This window comes from Thermobia domestica, chromosome 13 (assembly GCF_964235325.1).
Source record: "Thermobia domestica chromosome 13, izTheDome1.hap1.1, whole genome shotgun sequence".
NCBI lineage: Eukaryota > Metazoa > Arthropoda > Insecta > Zygentoma > Lepismatidae > Thermobia > Thermobia domestica.
In genome coordinates, this window is record NC_137466.1 from 87,103,733 (window position 1) to 87,127,142 (window position 23,410).

Consider the following 23,410-nt stretch of genomic DNA (forward strand, 5'->3'; position numbering starts at 1 on the left):
TTGTACCACGTGTTTGGTTTTTTGATCCAATTTATCCTCTTGGATGAGGACCTATTACCTTATATGGTTATATGGTCATGTATAGGGGTCTATTCCATATCATAAGACATAGGTACATTTGTGCACCCCTTGAAATTTTTGGGAATGGTACCTTGGCCCACCCCTTAAGTTTTAAAAATTGCCCACTTTAAACATTTGGTATAACAGTACTGGACCCTAATATATATTACTATAAATTTGGGTGGTCCACCTCGTTCCCTTTTAGGGGTCATTTTGTTCCGCTTTAGGGGTGAACATGAATACCGTACATGCGTTGCAATCGTCCCGAGTTCGATTCTTGGTGCTAGTTTCAGGAAATGTTGAATTTAACGTCTCCGCAAAACGATGATGATGAGAAGTGATAGGACGAAACATGAGAAAAACATGAACTTACTTGATTGAGGATTGAAGCAGGGACCTCACACATTAGTGACAAACGCGGATGGGATGATGTGATTTTGGACCTAATTAGTAACTCTCGTTTCCGTTCATGGATTAAATAAAAAGATGACTCTTTGCTTAAATCTGATTAGTTCATTGTTCGAGCGATTTTTAAACGCTCTGCGTTTGTTGATCAGTAAGGGCTTCATTGATGGAAACAATGTTGCCAGATTTTGAAAATCTAAACTGCTCCGATTCTTTTTCGAAACGGTTCCGCTGAGTGCAAGAATTTTCAAAACTAAAAATTTTGAAAACTAAAAATTTTCAAACTAAAAAGATTTAAACTTTTCAAAAAAATTTTTCGAACTAAAAAATTTCAAATAAAAAAATTAAACAAAAATTTTCAAACTAAAAGATTTCAAATAAAATTTTGAAACAAATTTTGAAAATCTAAAATTTTTAAAACTAAAAAATAAAATCAAACTTTCTGGAACGAAATTTTTTAAACTTAAAATTTTCGAACTCGAACCGAATTTGAAAACTAAAAAACTTTTCGCACCAAGTTTTCAAACAATTTTTTTTTCGAACTCAGAAAGTTTCAAACTTAAAACTTGCAAATCAAAATTTCAAACTAAAAAGTTTTCGATCTAAAATTTTGAACTAAAAAAAATTCGAACTCAAAGTTCTCACTAAAAATTTTTCGAACTCAGAAAGTTTTAAAATCAAAATTTGAAACAAGTTTCGAATTAAAAATATTTTCGAACTACAATTATCAAACTCAAACTTTTCGAAAATCTTAACAGAGATTGAAAGTGATCACTCGTTTCGCGAGCCGTAAGCCGTAACTTTTAGTAATGTAACATAGTTTACGGTTTAAGATTTATATTGTCTTGAGAACGATTGAGTTCGTTTATGTAAAGAACCCGTTGGCCAGCCATAGCCTGATTTCACATCGTAGCTCATGAAAGCAATCTTGTTGTAGTTGTGTAGCCGTGACCATTTTTCTGGACAGCCTGTACGATCACCAGGAATGAAATACTACTTAGTTTAGCGACCATTAAGACGTGATTTAATAAATATTAGCCACATTAACACTTGAACTTGTATGAAACGAATAACAGCTGACTGATCAAAGCACAGAACGAACAAAATGCTAAGATGGACAGAATTTCATTCATGTGACGTCAAGCACGGAAGTATTTCCTTACCTCTCACTCCTCTCACTTGAAGGTCAAGGTGCTAATCAGCATTTTCTAGGTTGAATGCATTACAATAAAAAAAAATCTTTCCTTAAGCCCATTTGAGATTTCAGTGGCTAAGTCCAGGTTCGATTTTTGGCGTTATTATTACGGGTTTAAGTACACAACCCACAGAAGTACGTTCAAGTCTTATACAGCCTAAGGTCATAAACGCTTTCCATCTTATACGTAAAATAGAAACAAATATTTGGTGTTTATAGCTACATTTATGATGATTCGAATTTCACTTTGAACTGTAGGTCCACGTCCTATACAGCCTCGATATTGTTAAGTCAACATAAAACATTTATGGTGGTTCAGATTTTATCGTTCACGTCTTATGCAGTCTAGGAACACAAGATTTACGTCCTCGGTACTGTCAAGAGAACAAAAAACACTCGTGGTGGTTCAGAGAAATGAAATTAAATCTTTGAGTTTTACGTCTTACGGTTATGTTAACTAGGCTAAAGAAGACGATGATGATGAGAAATAAATGTAATGATGGATTAAATATAGCGGGGAGAACCCTGAGAAAACTCACGCACACGGCTTTTTTGTTCACTACAAAGCAACTTGGCGTTAGCTAAGATCGAACCAGCGACCTTACACACCTCTGTCATTGAGTCATCACGACGTAAAACAGATAATGATACACTTAACATGAAACAAGCAAGGTCACTGAGTTGAGGAAGATCATTTTGCAGGCCTCAGCTTTTTCTCGAGGAGCAAATACCACAACAATAATTTAAAAACCATTCATGAAAAAAGACTGTTGTTTAGACTAACATCACGCACACACACACACACACACACGACACACACACAAACACACAATGTTGTTTATTACAGCACATACTGATTACATTTTTAAATACAAATATATTACTTACGTTGATTTCAATGAAAATGTAATTAAGTTTTAGCAGTAGGCACAGACTGTTCGTGCAGTACTTTCATCGTATAAAAACTTCACTTAAAATAGTGAACGTCAGCAGGATCAAACTAGAATCCTTTTCGCATTAGATGCACTTGTTCACTTTTATGAAATTGTTTTCCAGCCGGAATCGACCTTCTTGTGAATGTTATTTAATACAAATCACTCGAATTACACCACCATGGTACAAAACAATATGAGATCAAAACGATAAATCGTTCATTTCTTTTACACAAGGAAAGCCGAACCATGGTATCGTAACAGTTTTTTTTTTTCTTCATTTACAATCTTATGAGGGAAGCTCTTCCACCATAGTAAATTGAATTCAATGTAGTATCATTCACTACTGGCACGATCTTTCATGAAATAAGTAACTGATAATCCTATAAGAACGACGGGAAGCATTCTAAAGGAATCGAACTGAAAACCTCTTGCACCAGAAAAATTGGATTCAATGCAACATTATAGCATCACTAGGTAACACGGTAATCACTATTGCAGTAAATGACAAGTTCAATGTTACAAACACAGGACTGATATCTTAGTAACTAAGCAACAGTAACACAATTTAAAGAGAGAATGCAATATGACAGAGCTGAGTGATGTTATAAAGAAAAACTGCAAATTCTGCATTCTTCATCTATGACAAAGAAACTATGATACTGAAGTAATGAAATTCATTTCGTTACGAAACTTGTGCAAGAAGCCGCTCCTCTTTTTCGTCATCTTCGCCTTCGCATGGGATTTTTTTTAATGCAATTTCAATATGACAGAAGCTGACTTAATATTTTAAAGTGTTTGGCAATGTAAATGGAAAATTGGTTCATTGCTTTTAACAACTAAGCAGACGTCGATTTTGAGGTCCGAGTTCCCAGCTCATAAGATATGAATCGCTGTGCTAAACGAAATATGTCCTTTTCTTAAAGTTCTAATCGATCCGGGGTTCGACTCCAGGTAAGGAAACACACATTTTTGTTTGTTCTATCGCAGGATGTCTTAACATTTGATGGTTCAGATTTCATCTTATTTCACGTCTTAATGGTCGCTAAACTAAGTAGTATTTCATTCCTGGTGATCGTACAGGCTGTCCAGAAAAATGGTCACGGCTACACAACTACAACAAGATTGCTTTCATGAGCTACGATGTGAAATCAGGCTATGGCTGGCCAACGGGTTCTTTACATAAACGAACTCAATCGTTCTCAAGACAATATAAATCTTAAACCGTAAACTATGTTACATTACTAAAAGTTACGGCTTACGGCTCGCGAAACGAGTGATCACTTTCAATCTCTGTTAAGATTTTCGAAAAGTTTGAGTTTGATAATTGTAGTTCGAAAATATTTTTAATTCGAAACTTGTTTCAAATTTTGATTTTAAAACTTTCTGAGTTCGAAAAATTTTTAGTGAGAACTTTGAGTTCGAATTTTTTTTAGTTCAAAATTTTAGATCGAAAACTTTTTAGTTTGAAATTTTGATTTGCAAGTTTTAAGTTTGAAACTTTCTGAGTTCGAAAAAAAAATTGTTTGAAAACTTGGTGCGAAAAGTTTTTTAGTTTTCAAATTCGGTTCGAGTTCGAAAATTTTAAGTTTAAAAAATTTCGTTCCAGAAAGTTTGATTTTATTTTTTAGTTTTAAAAATTTTAGATTTTCAAAATTTGTTTCAAAATTTTATTTGAAATCTTTTAGTTTGAAAATTTTTGTTTAATTTTTTTATTTGAAATTTTTTAGTTCGAAAAATTTTTTTGAAAAGTTTAAATCTTTTTAGTTTGAAAATTTTTAGTTTTCAAAATTTTTAGTTTTGAAAATTCTTGCACTCAGCGGAACCGTTTCGAAAAAGAATCGGAGCAGTTTAGATTTTCAAAATCTGGCAACATTGTTTCCATCAATGAAGCGCTTACTGATCAACAAACGCAGAGCGTTTAAAAATCGCTCGAACAATGAACTAATCAGATTTAAGCAAAGAGTCATCTTTTTATTTAATCCATGAACGGAAACGAGAGTTACTAATTAGGTCCAAAATCACATCATCCCATCCGCGTTTGTCACTAATGTGTGAGGTCCCTGCTTCAATCCTCAATCAAGTAAGTTCATGTTTTTCTCATGTTTCGTCCTTATCACTTCTCATCATCATCGTTTTGCGGAGACGTTAAATTCAACATTTCCTGAAACTAGCACCAAGAATCGAACTCGGGACGATTGCAACGCATGTACGGTATTCATGTTCACCCCTAAAGCGGAACAAAATGACCCCTAAAAGGGAACGAGGTGGACCACCCAAATTTATAGTAATATATATTAGGGTCCAGTACTATTATACCAAATGTTTAAAGTGGGCAATTTTTAAAACTTAAGGGGTGGGCCAAGGTACCATTCCCAAAAATTTCAAGGGGTGCACAAATGTACCTATGTCTTATGATATGGAATAGACCCCTATACATGACCATATAACCATATAAGGTAATAGGTCCTCATCCAAGAGGATAAATTGGATCAAAAAACCAAACACGTGGTACAACATATTGCTTATGTTTATATTTTGGCAATTTTGTACCCTAAAAGGGAATGAAGTGAACAACCCCCATTTTTATCATGATACATATTAGAGTCCAGTAGTATATGCTTAAACTGGAAAATTTTCAAAATTTAAGGGGTGGGCTATGGTACTCCTCCCGGGTGCACAAATGTACCTATGTCTTATAATAGGAAATGTACATCTGTATACGTCCATATAACTATATAAGGTAATAGGACCTCATCCAAGGTGATAAAATGAACCACACACGTGGTTGCAGTAAAATTTGGTAATTTTGTGCCCCTAAAAGGGATATAATAATATATATTAGAGCCCTATACTATTATACCAAATGTTTAAATTGGGCAATTTCCAAAATTGAAGGGTGTGGGCCAAAGTACTCCACCCAAATTTTAAAGGGGTGCACAAATATACCCATATCTTATGAAAAATAATGAACCCCTGTATACGCCCATATAACTATATAAGGTAATAGGACCTCATCCAAGAGGATAAATTGGGCCAAAAGACCAAACACGTGGTACAACGTATTGCTTACGTTTATATTTTGGCAATTTTGTACCCCTAAAAGGGAACATGTTTTCCCCTGTTTCGTCCTATCATTTCTCATCACCATCGTTTTCGCTGGGGACGTTAAATTCAACATTTCTTAAACTAGCACCAAGAATCGAACTCGGAACGGTTGCAAGGTATCCATGTTCACCCCTGAAACGGAACAAAGTGGATCACAAAGTACTTATCAAATTTAAGGAAATAATTTTAAATACGCCTCCATATAACGTAATAAGGCTCCAAAATCAATAATCATCAAAGGGAACGAGGTCCGATACTCCCCTCCCGCCCCCCCAACTCCTGATGTAAATTAAGGTGATCTTATGTGTCCTGAGTGATCCCTGCCCCTGAGTAAACATAAGCAAAATTACAATAGGTAATGCAATCCCAAACCAAAGCATCTCTAACTCATTCACTATGGTCCATGTGGGGTCTCAAAAGTGAAATAGGGTCAGCCCGACGTCAAACAAACACATTAGCTCAAACCAAATACCTCTACTTCATTCGAACCAATAAGGGACGTGGTGGCTCAGTGGTAGAGCGTTCACCTCTGCTGTATGGGGTCTCTGGTTCGAAGTAATTTTGTGGTGGGCAACATTATGCTCCAATTATCTCCCATACTTTCATTCATTTTTCATCGTCACCGTCTGCTTTAGCCTAATCGTGGGACGTAAAACTAAAGATTTCATTTGCACCAGTGTTAGTTCATCTCATCAAAGGGATAACAACCAAAAATCAAGTATTCCTCCCAAAGTTCAGCAGCAAAAATAGAACCTACTAATTAACGTGAAATCCGAACCGCATGAGCTCCTTCCGGGAATCGAACTCCGGTCTCCCACATTAAAGGCGCATACGCTAACCGGTTAGCCACAAAGGAACTCCAAAGTTTTCGAGTTTCATATTAATACTAATACTAATTTATACTATTACTGGGGGTCTACTAATTCATAATGTAATAGATCATCAAGAAAGAGATCAAACCTTGTTTTGGTAATTTTATAGCCATAAAAGGGAACGAAACAAGCCATCATAACTCCAAGCTAAAAAATCCCAGTTCAGTGACGTCAAACGAACATATTAGCTCGAACCAACTACCTCTAATTCATTCATACCAGTAGAGGTGCGGTGGCTCAGTGGTAGAACGTTCACCTCAGCTGTATGTGGTCCCTGATTTAAACTCCTCGTTTTGTGGTGGGCAACATTATGCTCCAATTTTCTCCCACACTTTCATTCCTTTCTTATCGTCACCGTCTCCTTTAGCCTAACCGGCATAAGCGTGTGACGTAAAACTAAAGATTTCATTTGCACCCGTGTTAGTCCATCTCATCAAAGATATAACAATCTCCAAATTTTATGCCATAAAAGGGAACGAAAGCATTCGTAAACCTGTACTATTTCATAACGTAATGAATCATCAAGACCATATTTTTAGTAATTTTAAAGAATCATCATGACCTCTGATCCAATACTCCCAATTCAATGACGTCATAGCCTGGCCAAAGTACCTCTGATTCATTCGTACCATCGTGCATGGCCCCTGAATAAGCATAAGCAAAATTTCAATAGGTGACGTAATCCCGGGCCAAAGCATCCCTAATTCATTCACTATGGTGCATGGTGACCCAAAATTGGATTATTAAGAGTTCGGTAGAGTAACCCCAATACTACTACTACAGTTTATTTATGTTCTCAGTTAACGCTCTTACCCTCCATATAATTAATTACTTTCTGGAATTTGACCCAAATATTTGTCATGATGCAATAATTGGGTACTTGAATTTGAAATTGTTGTAATGGTGAAAAGGCCAATTGGAGATGTTAGCCGTATCTAGCAGAATATATATCATTTTACGTAAAATGAATAAAATGCGCTAAAGTGGATTAATTTAGTAAATATATTTGCAAGATTTTTAGAACTCTTATTGGATATATTTAGAATTCTCTGCACGTTCTGTTTTAGTGAAATGAAATGAAAACTTTGAGTTTTACGCCCCACGGTATGCCGGCTAGGCTAAAGGACACGGTGATGATGAGAAACGAATGAAATGGTAGAAGGAAACCGGAAAACCCCTAGAAAATCCACGCACGCAGTGTTTGTCCACCACAAAGTTCACTTGGCTTGAGCGGGGATCGAACCAGGGACTCCACGCACCAGAGGTGAATGCTCTACCACTGAGCCACCGCGGCCCTTACCTTCTGTTTTAGAGGAGGTAAAAAATAATTTAGGTTGGGCACTCCTCGTTCTAGCCTCTTCCTGTCTATGGCCTGTTACTGCTAAGTTTGATTCTTTGTACTTAGTGTTCCTTTCCTTTAACAGTTAAGTTCGTGTAATACGTGGGCCTAATGTGAATAGCTTAATGTGGGATTGGATCTTCACGAACTACCACAAGCAATTGAACCCGGCTCTCCCACATCAAAGGACTAATGAGTATTATAGTAATGTACTTGTATGTATGGAGAAATAGTTAACTTCATGTTAATTGTAGATTCTTAACTAATACTTGCGCCATCTTTGATTTGAGTTCATCGATTTATAAAGGTAATCAAGAAAGTTCTGTCGCTTTTAATGCAGTCTGTGTTCAATTGGCCCTCACACCGTGAGTTGAATGCGAATGGAGATAAGGCGAAGGTCGGTTGTTAGTGTGAATATATCCAACATACTACCTGGTTGTGGCAGTTCAGTTACACCGTGAACTTTCGTAAGGACAGAGTGAACATGAGACCTCCACAGAGCGTCATAAGGGCGTGTATGCTGTACGCAGGGTTGGTAACCGTCCCGATTCTGTCGGGACTGTGACGATTTCTGACTAATCTGTCCCGAGTCCCGACCAGACTCTTGTCGGGACGCATATTGTCCCGTTTTATAGATTTTCAAAGTTAATTAATATTCTACTCGGCCATTTGTACAAAGGAATAACTTACTCTATTACACGCATAGTTTTATGTATAGAGTCAATTTAACAAATTTGTTTTAATTTGAGTCATGAAAAAATAGTTAGCAACTTGTCTTTAATTTATAGTTATTCCCTAATTATTTTGAGTTGATAATTCAGCTGATTATGATGATAGTACAGGGTGTCCACATGAAACCTCCCTGATTACAAATATTAATTGCATGGAAACTATTAGTGCCTGAGAATAACAATTTGCGGCATCTTGAAGAGCAACTCAAACGGTTTTTTTGTTGTTGATTGTTAATTGTTGTTATTTGTTGCAGGTGTTTCATGAACAAAGAAGACAACATCACAAGAGAGTGTGCAGTATTTGGTGTGGTTGGCTGAGATTAAATCACCAACTACCGTGCAAAGAACTTCAAATGAAAGTACCAACGGGACCCACCATACGTCAAGACCATGAAACATTGTTTGAGAAGTTTTCAATTACAGGGAGTGTCAACGACAGCCTGGCTCGGCTAAAGCACGAACGCCTGAGGAAACTATGAATGGCGTCAGCGAGACTTTACTAGAAGCCCAACAAAGTCAGTTCGCAGAGGTCACGCGAGCTAAACATCCCATGTTCAACGGTCCATAAGTTGCTCCATAAAAAACTGTATTTGTATGCATATAAGGTACAAATCGTTCAGGCGCTACAGACCGATGACCTATCAAAACGAACCAGGTTTGCAATGGAGATTCTGGAACGGATCGAAGATGATGCTGATTATCGGGGAGGGTGACTTTAGTGACGAGGCAATCTTTCACACATCAGGCAAGGTGATTCGTCACAATGTACTCATTTAGGGTTCCGAACCCCCATACATTGTTCGGGAATATGTCAGAGATAGCGAGAAAATGAATGTGTAGTGTGCGACAGAATTATCGGACCATTTTTCTTCGTGGAGCACACAATAACTGGTCCCGTTTATCTGGACATGCTTAAACACTTTGCTTTGCTACTCCCTTTGCAACCAAAAGTGATATTCCAACAGGATGGTACCCGACCGCGCTGGTGTTTAGATGTTCGTAGGGCTCTACACCGAACATTTCCACAGCGATCCGTTGGACGCGATGGACCCACTCCTTGGCCACCACGATCTCCCGACATAGCCCCTATGGATTTCTTCCTATGTGGCTATGTCAAAGATAGTCTTCGAAAAACCTGTACGAGATATTCCTACTCTTTGTCACTAAATTGAAGAAGCTATGAACTCGATCACACCGGACATGCTACACAATACATGGCGGGAGATTAAATATCGACTGGACATTCTGAGAGCTACTAACGGGGCCCATATTGAAGTGCATATGTAAAAAAAAAAAAAAAAAAAAAAAAAAAAAAAAAAAAAAAAAAAAAAAAACCACCTGTTTGAGTGTCTGTTCAAGATGCCGTAAACCGTTATTCTCTGGCTCTAATAGATTCCATGCAATTAATATTTGTAAGCAGGAATGTTTCATGTGAACACCGTGTACATTCCATGCAGCGATAAAAATATTGTTTTTCCAACCTCTACATAAAAGCAACTGTTACCGGAGTGGCAGTAACACTAGTCTCCCTTTTGCATATTTTAATTTAAGTTTACCAAAGGGAATAGCGAAAGACTAGACTTGTTTAGTTGATAGTCTGTTTCAGTCATTCTTTAAAGTAACTCATTTGTTTGTGGTAACAACCAAACATTCTATATAATTCTCTTTTTAAACGTTGTTAAATAAATTACAATTGTTTTGGTTTGAATTTGTTGTATGATGATAGTCAAAGAATAAGACTTGATTTTAGTCATACTTTTTGTCAGTAATTTCTTAACATTGTTATGCACCCTTTAGTAATAATAATTATATATTTTTCTCTCTAAACTTTGTTTACATTTAATAAATTGCAGTTGTATCGGTTTGAATTTGTTGCATATATTGCTTATACCTAGTGATGAGCAGTGGGTGGGAAAATAAAATGATAAGGTTTGCATTCATTCAGGTTCGTGTTATTCAGCTGATTATTTACAATTTTCTACGACTCGCTGTACGTGTAGTTGTCTCCGGGGAGAGGGGGCTCCAACACCAATTGTCCGTCCCGATTTTTCTTAAGAAAATTTGTCAACCCTGACTGTATGAGCTCAAACTGGGGTCAAACGCCGCTGCAACGGCCTTGAAGATATGCCAGCCTTTTGGTGAGGGTGCCGTGACTACGCGAACAATGCAGCGGTGGTTTAACAAATTTATGGACGGTGACGAAATACTCGAAGACGCATCATGTGGCGGAAGACCAACACATTTACTAAATGAAGATCTTCAAGCAGCAATTGAGGCAAATAGAGGTCAGACATGTGAGGAACTAGGACTACAATTCAGTGTGAGTGGACAAACCATTCGGCAGCACCTCCATCAACATGGGAAGCACTACAAGTTGGGTCGATGTGTTCCACATGATTTGACTCCGGGCCAGAAGGCAACACTAGCAGACACCTGTGTTTCTTTGCTGTCTCGTCTGAGGAAGGAGGCATTTCTGGACAGGGCGTTGACATGTGATGAGAAGTAGGTCCTGTACGAAACTCCATGTTGCCGTCATCATTGTTTAGCATCCCATAAACCGGTTCCAAAACAGCCAAAACCAATACTGCACCAGAAGAAAGTCCTCCTGTGTGTTTGGTAAACTACTCGCGGTATCGCGCATCGAGAACTGCTACCAGCTGGTCAGAGCATCAATGCAACTGGGTACTGTCAGCAGTTGAGCCATGTTCAAGAAAAATTCAAAATTCTGGAGCCAGCACTTCTGAATCGTAAATGAGTCCTCTTGTTACAGGACAATGCTAAGCCTCAAGTGGCTAGGATGACTCCGAACGCCATTCTACGCCTTGGATGGGAGACACACCTTGGACAATCACCTTAAGGGACGCCAGTTCAGATCCCTAGTAGAGGTGCAGAATGCACTTGATACCTTCTTCGCTTCACGGCCCACCAGGTTCTACCGCAATGGAATATGGCCTTCCAGAACGTTGGCAGAAGGTCGTCGATGCTGGTGGGGACTATTTTTGATCTTCCAGGTTCGTCTTAGGTGGCATATCGATGTTCGAGGGTGGTGGGTGAAAAAGCGGCAGAACTTTGTTTTTTACTTTTATTTGTAGGGGCTAATTTTTGTATTTCGTTTGAAATGCACTGGAATTTAATAATGTGCTTCTAGGGATTTATTCTTCAAAGCTATTTAAACGTTCCTTCGTGAAAATTATATTTTATTATATATCTGGGTCGCACCCACGCTGGGGTCAATTGGATCCGAAACCCCCCAAACTTCGTAACTTGACTAACATTTGTGCACTTTCTTAACACATCTTTACTATTTTAACAGGGAAATGATTGATATAGTCTAAAGATTTGATTTTGCACCTGATATATAGTCGTCTTATGTAAAAAAAAAAAAAAAAAAAAAAAATAGTCTAGTTCTATTATTTATACTGAGAATAGATGGCAATAATTAATAATTAGTTATCGTCTTTTCAGGTTAGAATAAAAGTTTAATACTGCTTAGACGTATTGGATTCCTCCCTCCTGAAAACACTTTGAACCCCTCCCAACAAAAATGTTTGAGTGCGCGTTTGTCATATATAATTATAAAATTTAATTGTATTAAATTTATGTATAATGCAAATATATTTTCAGAAAGCAAAGGAAATTTAACTTTACTTGAAAACTACAGAACCAAGAAAACCACATTAATTAGAATTCCAGTGCATTTCAAAGAAAACTGAAAAATAATTACTCGTGTAAATTAATGCTCTAAAAATAAAGATGACGTAGTTACTGGACATCGTTAGCAATCAAAATTTTTATAGGTTCTTGATTTCTTTTGCGTTATAAGCAGGAGTAAAAGTGAGGAGGAACGCGGGAGAGCGTCGTTCCCCCACTTCTACATAATAGATATATATAACGTCTCTCCACTTCCTAAAAAAATACAATAGGAAAAGATAGGCATGGGGGACGGCGTGACGTTGTCTGTCCCCCTACCTTTTCAGATCCACTTTTACCTCTGGTTATAAGCAAAATAAATTTTAAAGATTATTTATTCTAAGGATAATTCACTAATCATAGATTTATTTCCAATATCAAATTGTGAAACCTTTGTAAATAAATGTTAATAATAAACTAGTTCTGGCTTTCTTATCTTTAGCATGAAAGGGAATGGATTCTCAACGTATCAGGCTGAAGATAGCAGCAATGGAAATCCGAAAAGGTAAGTCATAAATAAGAAACACAAAATTAATAATATTAGAGACAAAAGGTCTTTCTGGAAATCTCGTAATTTCAGTACTGGAATTACATTAAGACTGGAATTGGTAAGTACATAATATTCTCCAAGTTCATTTCTCTATATATTGTCCCGTGGAAGTATTCAGACGTTATAAATATAACTGGGTATAAATATAACTGGGTAGTTAAATCAATCCATTTCAAGTTATCCACCATTAATAGATGGATCATCTTGGAAGTTTGTCATTCTTTATGATTATAGCATGATCTTAGGAGCAAGGATGTAATGGGGTATATAAGGCATATACGGCGTAAAGCCACCAAATATTTTTATAGTCCGGCGTATAATTACTTTAAATTTACGAAAGAACAACCGTATATAGGGCCGGATATATGCTATGTATTTTTTAAAACGGTCGAGTGTACCTACCAGAAATTCTATCATTATGTTATTGATTAGGAGCCCAAAACTACTATTATTTGTTTGTTGCTTCTCCTCTTATAAAAATGGCAGCTTTATCTATGTCATGGTAGTCGGTATTTTTTAGTTGTAAGCGTTCAGGAGAAATAAAATATCTGATCCTCTTACACCATATGAGCTGGAACAATTGAAATAACGTTTCAGGCTACACCATAAGTACCTTCTAAACCGTAATCCGACGATAATCATGATTCCTTCCGGGAAATTTTCTCGCTACTGATGGTAAAACTTCATAGGATAAAATGCCATATGTGCGGGACACCTTATTATCTCTATAATTTTCCAATACACCTGACAACAATTAGTCAGGTTTCTCCCTCAGCGAATCACTATCGCATTTTACATCTCTCCAGAAAAGGTAGTGCATGGCTGAATGAGTTTTCTATTTTTCTTCACATCAGCATTGCAATCTTATGTTTTACGATCAAAATTTTATTCCCAAATAGACTCAACATTTGCAAGATGAGGAGCCATTCCTTCCCTGTTTAAACGCACATAAAATCCGAATCGGAAGAAACCGCATGCAAGACGTGTCACGGTACGTAATTCCAAGAATAATACTATTACAAATTAGATAAATATAGGTCCGATCCAATGTGACAACTGCTTTTCATTTGGAACCCACCAAGTTTTGGCAATAGAATAAATTGTGTCGTACGTACGCACTGCAGTACAATACGGAGACGAGTGATGTAGCTACCATAATCTCTAGGACATGTCAACTTGGAATGATGGATTCTTCTGGTCTATCAGTCGACAAATTTTACGAAGCACGACATTTTCGCTGATAATTTCGAACGGGTACCTATTGTTATCAAATGTTTCTCTATGGGCTCACTTGTGTTTGCCTCGCCACGCTTTCCTTAGATGTGATCCCTCTGATGGTCGACCATTTCCCTGGCACAATTTCGCTGCTTGATTGTACAAAATAATATACGTGAAAGATACCCATGTTGTACCCTTCCCAATAACGGCATATTCGGTGTCATTTCACCAACACAATATCCCAGCACCTGCAAGCTGGGACTGCACACTGAAAACAACACTAGTTTCATGGTTCTGGCTCAGAGCATGGCCAAAATTGATTGGATATAAGCTGTTCAAACTTCCGTATGAACTAGTTGTTATTATATAAGTTCAATATTTTCATTACGTGAACAATGTGAACAATATTACTTATTTAATTTTTTTAAAAAATAGACTGGGCGAATTAAAGGAAACTAAAAATGGTATTTAAAAAAATAGCTAAAGCATTAAATATTTGGGATTTTTTCAAATATGAGAAGCAAAAATATTATTTTTGACTTTCCTTTAGAAAATGTAATACTTATTCTTGTTATTAATAATAATAATAATACACAAAGTAGTAATATTAATGCACAAGTTTCTTATAACAAATAAATGAAAAATTTGCAATCGAGTTCAGGAGAAGGGGTGTAACATATTTAACTCACATCTAGGGTTATCCACGATTTAGAAACTATGAAATATTTGAAGATACCTGATCTATCGATATTGAAATATCGTTGTAAGTGAATAATGTCTGAGTAAGGCATACCAACAGATGAAAGTAACAATGCTTGTTTGTAACTACGTAGATGAAAATATACTGGTGTGCAAAACTTTCGCCGAAAAACTCAAACCATACATAGAAAGTAATGCTCCAGTATGTTATTGGAAATAAGACAGAAACGCACGATTAGAAGACCAAAAATGACACTTTTATATGCAGACAATAACTTACATTGAAATCGCTGTGACTCATGTTGGCTACCATGATATTATAGGAATGAAATGGCTCTTATAAGGGTGTGTGATCACCACAGACAGCGATACATACTCTGCAACACAAGGTTGGTAATTAATTATTATAGTATGGAGTTCCATTTTCCACCAGTGTTGGATGGTCCTTGATGGGAATGGTGTGCTGGAAGAGGTCTCCTTATAACATCCCAAACATATTCGATAGGGTTGAAGTCGAGAGAACAGGCAGGCCAGGAAATTCGCCTAAAATCTTGCGTCGTTGCAACAACTCTGCCACCTGTGTTGTTCGATGCGATAGCGCGTTAGGATTTATAAAGATGGAGAATGAAGTCTTTCAGTTTAACGTCCCATGATTAAATCCTTAAAGCTAAGGGAGACGGATGATTAAGGCAAATGAAAGATGATGGAAGAATTGGTGGAATGAAATTTGGGAGGAAACAGGAGTACCCCGAGAAAACCTACAGACATAATGTTGTCCACCACAAACTTACTTAGCCGGGATCGAACCAGGGACCCCACGTACCAGAGCTCTATCACTGAGCCACCGCCCCCATTTATAAAGATGAAGTCGGGTTCGATTGCGCCTCTGAAAAAAAAACCTAAGTGGGGGAAGAGTAGTGTGATAATAACGTTGATCAGTGAGTGCACACGTTCACAATTTTGGAAGTCGCTATGTCCACGCAACAATATGAATCCCACACAGGAAACTTCTGAACCACCAAAACGATTATGACGACCAAAACGTTCGACAATATTGTGAGTTAATCGCGTGTTCCCATCTCTCGCCAGATAAATGTATGTCCAAAATCACTACTCAGACTGAATCTGCCCTCATCTGATTGTGAGAAGAGAACGCAATGTATTTCTCCACGGTCTAATCTAAATGTTCTTGACACACCAGTCACACTTTGTCCTTATTCCATTTTCCCGATGATTCATCCTCGTGTGACGTCAGCCAAATGTAGTATCTCTGGCCATATTATTCTGAATAACAACTCTAAAAATGCACCTTAACAGCTGTCTGGCTGACTGTTCCACCTCTTTCATTCAGCTGCAACTTGTTTGAGGTGCAGCAGATCCACTCGGCGCCACGGTCACGCATGGAACCGTCTTTCTTTCTTTCTTTTCTTTTCTTTTTTTTTAAACACTGTGGGAGTCCTCTGAAAACATACTTCCGGACTTCCATTTATTTACTGCGACTATGCAATATTTTATGTTAACTTTATCTATCTCGTTCTTAAGTTTTGCATATCAGTGTATTAAAGTAACTGAACGAGAAGTTGAAAATATCTAGGTAATTTGTAAAAATCCCAATACGTATAACAAAGAAATATGAGTAGCAATACTGTTTCTGATTATTTTTGCAACTCGTGATGCGATTTAAGATTTCGAACAATCTTTAATCATTCTTTTATTTTCACCTGCAATGTCATTGTTACAGCAGAATACGAAACTGTTATCAATTCCTTTATAAATAATCGACTTGAAGTTTGATTTGCCATATTTTAGAATCTTTTTATATAAATATTTTTTAAATAGTTATGATTGTTATGGTAGAATCATGATGCCTAACTGCACTTTGACTTGTTAATTACATATGTTGCGTTTGTTCATTTTTCACTTAAAGATAAAAGTTACAGTTCTAAAATTTAGAAATGAAGTATCTTATTTAGGTTACAACTAATACCAGGTTATCATAAAAAAGTATCGCTGCTCAGGGAACTCTGTAGACGTAACCACTCGACCGAATGCAACCAAACTTGGTAGGAACATATTTGGGAACATGCAGAAGCGATTGGTGTAAAAAGTAAAATTAGTTCAAATATTCACCACCAGAAGTAATTGTGGCGCTGTAAGGAAAGCGACACTAGTGATGCTAAATGATAAGAAAGGATGTAATAAACCTCTCCAGGTGCCTGCCTACTCACACCTGCATGTGCTTCAGCGGTACGAGTTTGAGCGCCACTATGTGCCAGAAGTGAATTGATGGTGATCCGATGTTTGCTTCTTTTTTTCTTCCCGCACTCTTTGCCTTCTGATCACGGGTTCGATTCAGGCCCGTGCTGGCCCACCGGGACACCGGGACAGGTCCCGGTGCGCCCTCCGAAACATTACATTATAAATACAGGTACGAGTTTTTTGTATAATAAATTTATACAGTTGTTATTGGTAAAGAACCTGTGATAAACACACTGCGCCCTTTATACAAGGCGCCCTTGCGAAACCACATCAAAGATAAACGGGCAGTTAAATTTGAAGACAGCGAACTTGGTATGATCAGAGACTGTCCTGAAACTAGCAGTAGCCAAGTGTAGGGCGAAAAAGTCCACATGCACCTCTAGTGAAGGATCAGCAGCAGAGATTTAATGCGAGCCTGCTATGCAGTATGGTGGATAATTTTGTGGTAGGACTTTATTTATTACGGACTCGCCTGTGTGGGAGGACGTATTTTTTTTATTTTTACGCAATGTTCTCCCAAAATTGTTAGAACATATGCCCTTGGACATAAGACAGCAGATGTGATCCCAGCATAACAGGGCACCTGCACATTTTAACAAAAATATGCAGACCTACCTAAGTGAAATGTTCCAGATCTTTGGACTGGGGAGAAGGACCTGTGTTATGACGACCTTGTTCACTCTACCTCACGCCCCTTTGATTCCTTTTTATGGGGGTGATTGAAACGCGTTTTGTATGCAACACCAGCTACGACAACCGAAGAACTTGTTGCTCGAATTAATATAGCTGCGGCAGTCATCTCCGAAATTTCAGGTGTGTTTCACCGCATGCGGAAAACTTTTCTTCGCCGATATCATCTTTGCAATACAGTCACGGTCAATGGTCCAAAATATCAGACTGTGAACTCTTATTATTTACATCTGTCTCGTGTACACATACTACATTGCACAAATACTGTACAAGGTACCTATGAGAATTTCATAGTTATACTACTTTGTACAAAACAGAATAAATCGGTAGTTTGAAACTATTTCTTTGAATCATTGTGCAACACACGCAACAGCTTGTGTTTCGTCGAGTTTCATTGCTTCTGTGCTCGGAGTTATTATCTTTCACAGAATTACGTATTACAAGGAGGAAATCTTTTAATACAACTTACTTTCGCCATAATTGTAATGACATAATTTGTGACAATCACTGTTGTGATGTGAAGAATCCCTTGTACTCTCGTTCATCATACATGATCTTTGCTGCCTGACTGTCTTATGCACAGTGGTTATAAACCTAATCTGGATCTAAGTTATTTCTTCCATTTTCCCACACTCTTACTTTGGACAGGAAGCAGTTAATTTGTCATCCGTTACCATTAGCCTAGAAGATATAACTGCGATGCGTTAAAGACTTCTTTTAATTTAAACTGTTCTTCCGAGAGTTTATTTTGTGCTGAGACAAAATAGATCAATCACACATGTGAATTTCTCTTTCGAACTCTAAGTGTTCTAATTTGAACTCTGTACTATTACTTTTGATTGTTCAAATCTTGTACTTGATTGTTGTACATTTCCTCATTCAACGTTTGCTAAAATACTCGAAGACATACTCCAGTTTCTTTGGGAGTCACCTTTACACCGCCATTGCACTACACACGATTGCACACTAATGGAATCTACAATTAAATATAATGGACATTCTCTTTTGCCCAGTTTCGATCCGACATTTTGTTCTCGAGTATGGTTGTTTTTGCATTTATCCGACAATTTTCAGATGTTCATAGCTCCGATACATCTCTACACCCAAGTTGGTCTGTACTTTCCGTTTTATCTCGGGGACAGGAAACACCTCCGGATGTTTAAAGACATTAATTAATTTATAACGCATACACACACACACACACACACACACACACACACACACACACACACATATATATATATATATATATATATATATATATATATATATATATATATATATATATATATATATATATATATATATATGTGTCCACCGTCCTTGTTGGTATCCCAGCACGGCTTGGTTCGATTGCCAGTCAAGACACACGTGAGTCGGATCCCATGTTAACCTGTAGGTCCCGTCCTTAGAACGTCATCATCTCATACGGTACTAGTCACCATGGGTTTTCGTTGCTCAGGGTCCTTCAGGAAAAAAGACCAGACTTTGGACAAAACCCCACATCATCATCATCGCCCATAACACATCACTACACCACGTGATCATTAATAGAAGTACAAATCAATGCCACACGTCGCGCGGGAGACATAACTACGAGATTTCTTTCATTGAATATCAATAATATCATTTGTCCTCCCAGGGGCGGACCAGGCCAAATTTTCACCCGAGCAAAGTGACTTTTTGGCGCCCTCCCCCCTAGTACTAGCTTATATTTTAAATTTTATCTTAGTGTTTTTAATATTTTAAACCCATTTTTCAAAAAGTCATTCATTACCTAGGAAAACTTCACAAAGAATATGACCCGCCATAAACAATACCAACTCCGCCCTCCCACTTGGTCTAGTGGTTAGCACGCCTGCCTTCTGTGGTCCCGGGTCCAATTTTCGGTGGGTTACTGTTGAACGATAGAAGTGGTTCGGATTCCACTATAACCAGTATCCACATCTCCTTTGGCCATTAAGGCATAACCTAAACTCAAGGAAACAAAAAATACTTACTCCCTCTCCACTCTTTATTCTACATGCCATCTCTCCATTTGTCGATACAGCCCCTTACTACTATGAAACTCTCTTCTTCTATGGTGAAATGGAAAAAGATTATGTAATTGCCGCTACTTTGCAAAAATATAACGAAAAAAAAGTCGGTAGAAAACACATGATAAAATTTACTTTTTGAGGCTCGTTTTGGTGCCCCTCTGACTCTGGCGTCCTGGGCAGTTGCCCGGGTTTCCCTGTCCTTGGTCCACCCCTGTGTCCTCCATAACACATTTACCGTACTTAATACTGAAACGGAGACTAGAGACGAGATTTGACACTTATCTTTTCCTGGAATTTTGGTGGGAGCTTGCAGTTTATGAGCAAAGTAACGACTATCATTTAACTTCGGTTTTGAAAGAAATCCACACGAATTTTAAAAGGACGCTTCAGTTCAAAAGGCCTCTCCTGCCGTAAACCCACCACTGACCACGGGGTATTAATAGCACTGATATGCCACTAGACCCACAGGAGAGGTAATTACAGCATTTCTTATCATTTAGCATTACTAGTGTTGTTTTTCTTGCGCGTTGCACTTAACTTGGTGTTGTACAGCGCCACAATTACCTCTGGTGGCGAAAATTGGGACTAATTTTATTTTCTACACCAGTCGCTTCTGCATGTACCCAAAGATACTCCTATCAAGTTTGGTTTCATTCTGTCAAGTGGTTACGTCTCCAGAGTTCTCTGAACAGCGATACTTATTTTATGATCGGCGACACTTATCTGGTATGTTGACAAATTTCCATGTCTTTTTACATTTGGTTTTAAGCTGCTTATATAACTTCTCTTTAATATAGATGTAAAATATACGATACACTTAATTCTTCTTTCTATTGTTTCTAACATAGACATCAGCAATTATCTGTATTATAGACTGTTTCTCTAAAATTCATGGAATCAGAAGGTTTATGATACTTTGCAGCTTAAATCAATGGAGCTCCTGGGTAGCAGCACACCAATTCTAGTTCTACATTTGATTGGATAACTTTACAGGGGATTATATTATGTTTGTATTCCCGTATTAAACGTTATACACAGAATACAGGTATCATTTAGCTCCGCTACTAAGAAGGGACGTAAACTCCAAATAAAAATAAGTGGATTATATTATGTTTGTATTTCGTATATTAAACATTATACACGGAATACACACATTATGTAGCTTCGCTACTAAGAAAAGACGTAAATCTCAGATAAAATAAATAAATAAATAAGTAAAATCAATGTATAAAATCCTATACGCCAAATTATTGATCATTTGTCTTTGTGTTGCACAATAATTACTGTTTTAGAAGCTCTGCTGAGTGCTTCAATGTATTTGAATCCTTAATGAATTCGATTCCTGGTGAGGGTATAGAATGTTTGGAATTGGTGTAGCATTCAACTACGATGCAGTGAAGCCCGATTTTCTTTAAAAGAACCATCATGAATTGGCTGCTGAAGATATGCTTGAACGACCCAGTTCGGATCCCACATTCATGAAACGCATCTAAACGGGACGAACCATGATTTTATGAGTTTATCATGCAAATCAGCTCAGATGCTTCGCATTAATCCATAATGTATCTTCGATAGCGAGTCTAAACCGAAAGAAAGTAAAATTCGCCTGATAATCAGTCATGTTGACTGTTTTCTTAAACAAATGTTGTTCACTCAAAATTCCTTTCAGAGGACAAATAGTCAACAATATTACTGTATCTGCTCGTTAAGGTGCTTGAGAGAGAATGGAAGGGCTGGATATGTGGAAGACCAATTCTTGAATTATGCACCACGGTAATCCTTATATGCTAATTTCTAATCAAAAGTTAACCGAATGTCATTGATTAAGCATCATATTCTCCAAATATGACCTCGTGTAAATTTGTTTGTTTCTCAAACTCAAATTACCACTTTATATAAGACGTCGGAGTGCATTGCAGCAATAAAACAAAAATCACAGTAGTTGAAGGCCATACCGGAAAGTAATTGTAAGAAATGTTTTGGTGTCTGGCTTATTCGTTTATATAAATGTGTCACATCAAATAGAGCCTATTTTGATGACTTCAAAATAAGTTAGGATGATCAAACCAATATTTTCGGCTTTATTGAACAATTACCGGTATGTATTTGAAAAAAATGCACAATAATGTTGTTAGCTTACGCTCCTTCAGTTCGTGAGCTCTCTTGTGAGTATAGGTTAGCGTACCTGGGTTCGATTCTTGGCGAGAGCTTATATGGTTCTGATTTTACGTTAAGTTGTAGGTACACATCTTATATATATATATATATATATATATATATATATATATATTCTTTTTTTATTATTTTAGATGGAAAATTGGCCCAGTTGTTTCTCCTCCAAAACGCACAATGAAGAACCAGCCACAACCTTTGGAGCCTCCAGCGGTTGTTCTTCAGCCTGTCTACACACAGTTTGAAATATCATGATCATCTTTGTTAGTATGTTGTCACCTAACAGTTGAAAAGTGCTTAAGATTAACGAAGAGGAGTAACGAAACGAAACTAACGGATTTTAAGAGGAATATTAAGTTTGTAGTCATGTGTGGTTGGTATTGTGTATTCCAGTGTATTGTATGTCAAACAGTGTAACGCATTTATACGTACGAAGTGTTACGAAGATGTAAGCATAATCGTACTCACATAAACTCTTAAACATCTGAGATGGAAAATTTGTTATAAGTAATTGAATACCTTAAGAAGAAAATAAAGTTAGGGAATTATAGCTCGTTCCCATATTTTGTTTTTCATTTATTATATGAGGTCAATTTTTTGTTTACTTCTCCCTGTTCTCCACACTCCTTGTACTGTTCTCTGTTCCATCATTACATTGAGTTTCCTCGTGACTAAACAGTCAGCGTGGAAGACTAGGGTTCGATTCCCGGTGGGAGCTTATCCACTCCATTATGTGTTATAAGTTGCTTCTCTGGGCAAATCGAGAAGGGGTAGTTTATTCTTGGGATGAGGTATGTTCTAAGAGGAAATAAAACAAATAAATGAAAATTCGTCGTGTCCACACCTTCCTGTAATTCTAATCATTTTAAAATTATTTCAATCTTGAACTTTTACTAATGGCACACGGTTCCCTTGCATTTTCTCTTATATCCACCACCAGTCCCCCAACTCTCTACTTCCAGTGCTACATTCAGAGAGCAAAAAATTTGAGAGTATTTTAGATTTTCTCGGACTCTTGATATGGTGAGTATTTATTACGGTGAGTGATTGTGATAAACGCTGTTAACATGCTTGTTTATTATTTTCTCGTTTAGTGACAAATCTGAAGACTCAGAATTTCATTTCACGACAAACTTGTGACATTCTTGTATGCACCTAGCGACTGCGCTTGGTCTGCTATTGGCAACACTGATTTTGATATGCAATCTTGATGCATTTTTTCGGCGAAAACAGTGTGCGTTATTACCACCTCTTGGATACCGCAAAATTTGTAGAAGTCTGAAGGAATCCTACAACTGGTGTACGGCTCGAATAAGAAAAACAATTTTAGCTAGATTTTAAAATTACCTTTGTTTCGAATATGGTTTTATTCGGGATGTATTTTTTGTTTAGCTTGTTATTTTTTTCCCATCCGAATTAGTCGTCGACCATCGTTAAGAACAATAGGCCTA

General features: G+C 37.2%; 1 protein-coding gene across 1 annotated transcript in view; it reads left to right on the forward strand.

Moving 5' to 3' along the window:
- Positions 1–22,541, forward strand: part of LOC145669228 (uncharacterized) — a 73,804-nt gene extending 51,263 nt beyond the window's left edge. Inside the window, exons 4-5 of the mRNA XM_081737557.1 lie at positions 12,775–12,837; positions 22,097–22,541. Of these exons, the coding sequence (XP_081593683.1) occupies positions 12,775–12,837; positions 22,097–22,214 (181 nt within the window). The 3' untranslated portion in view covers positions 22,215–22,541. The remainder of the gene's footprint in view (positions 1–12,774; positions 12,838–22,096) is intronic.
- The last annotated feature ends 869 nt before the right edge of the window (positions 22,542–23,410 follow it).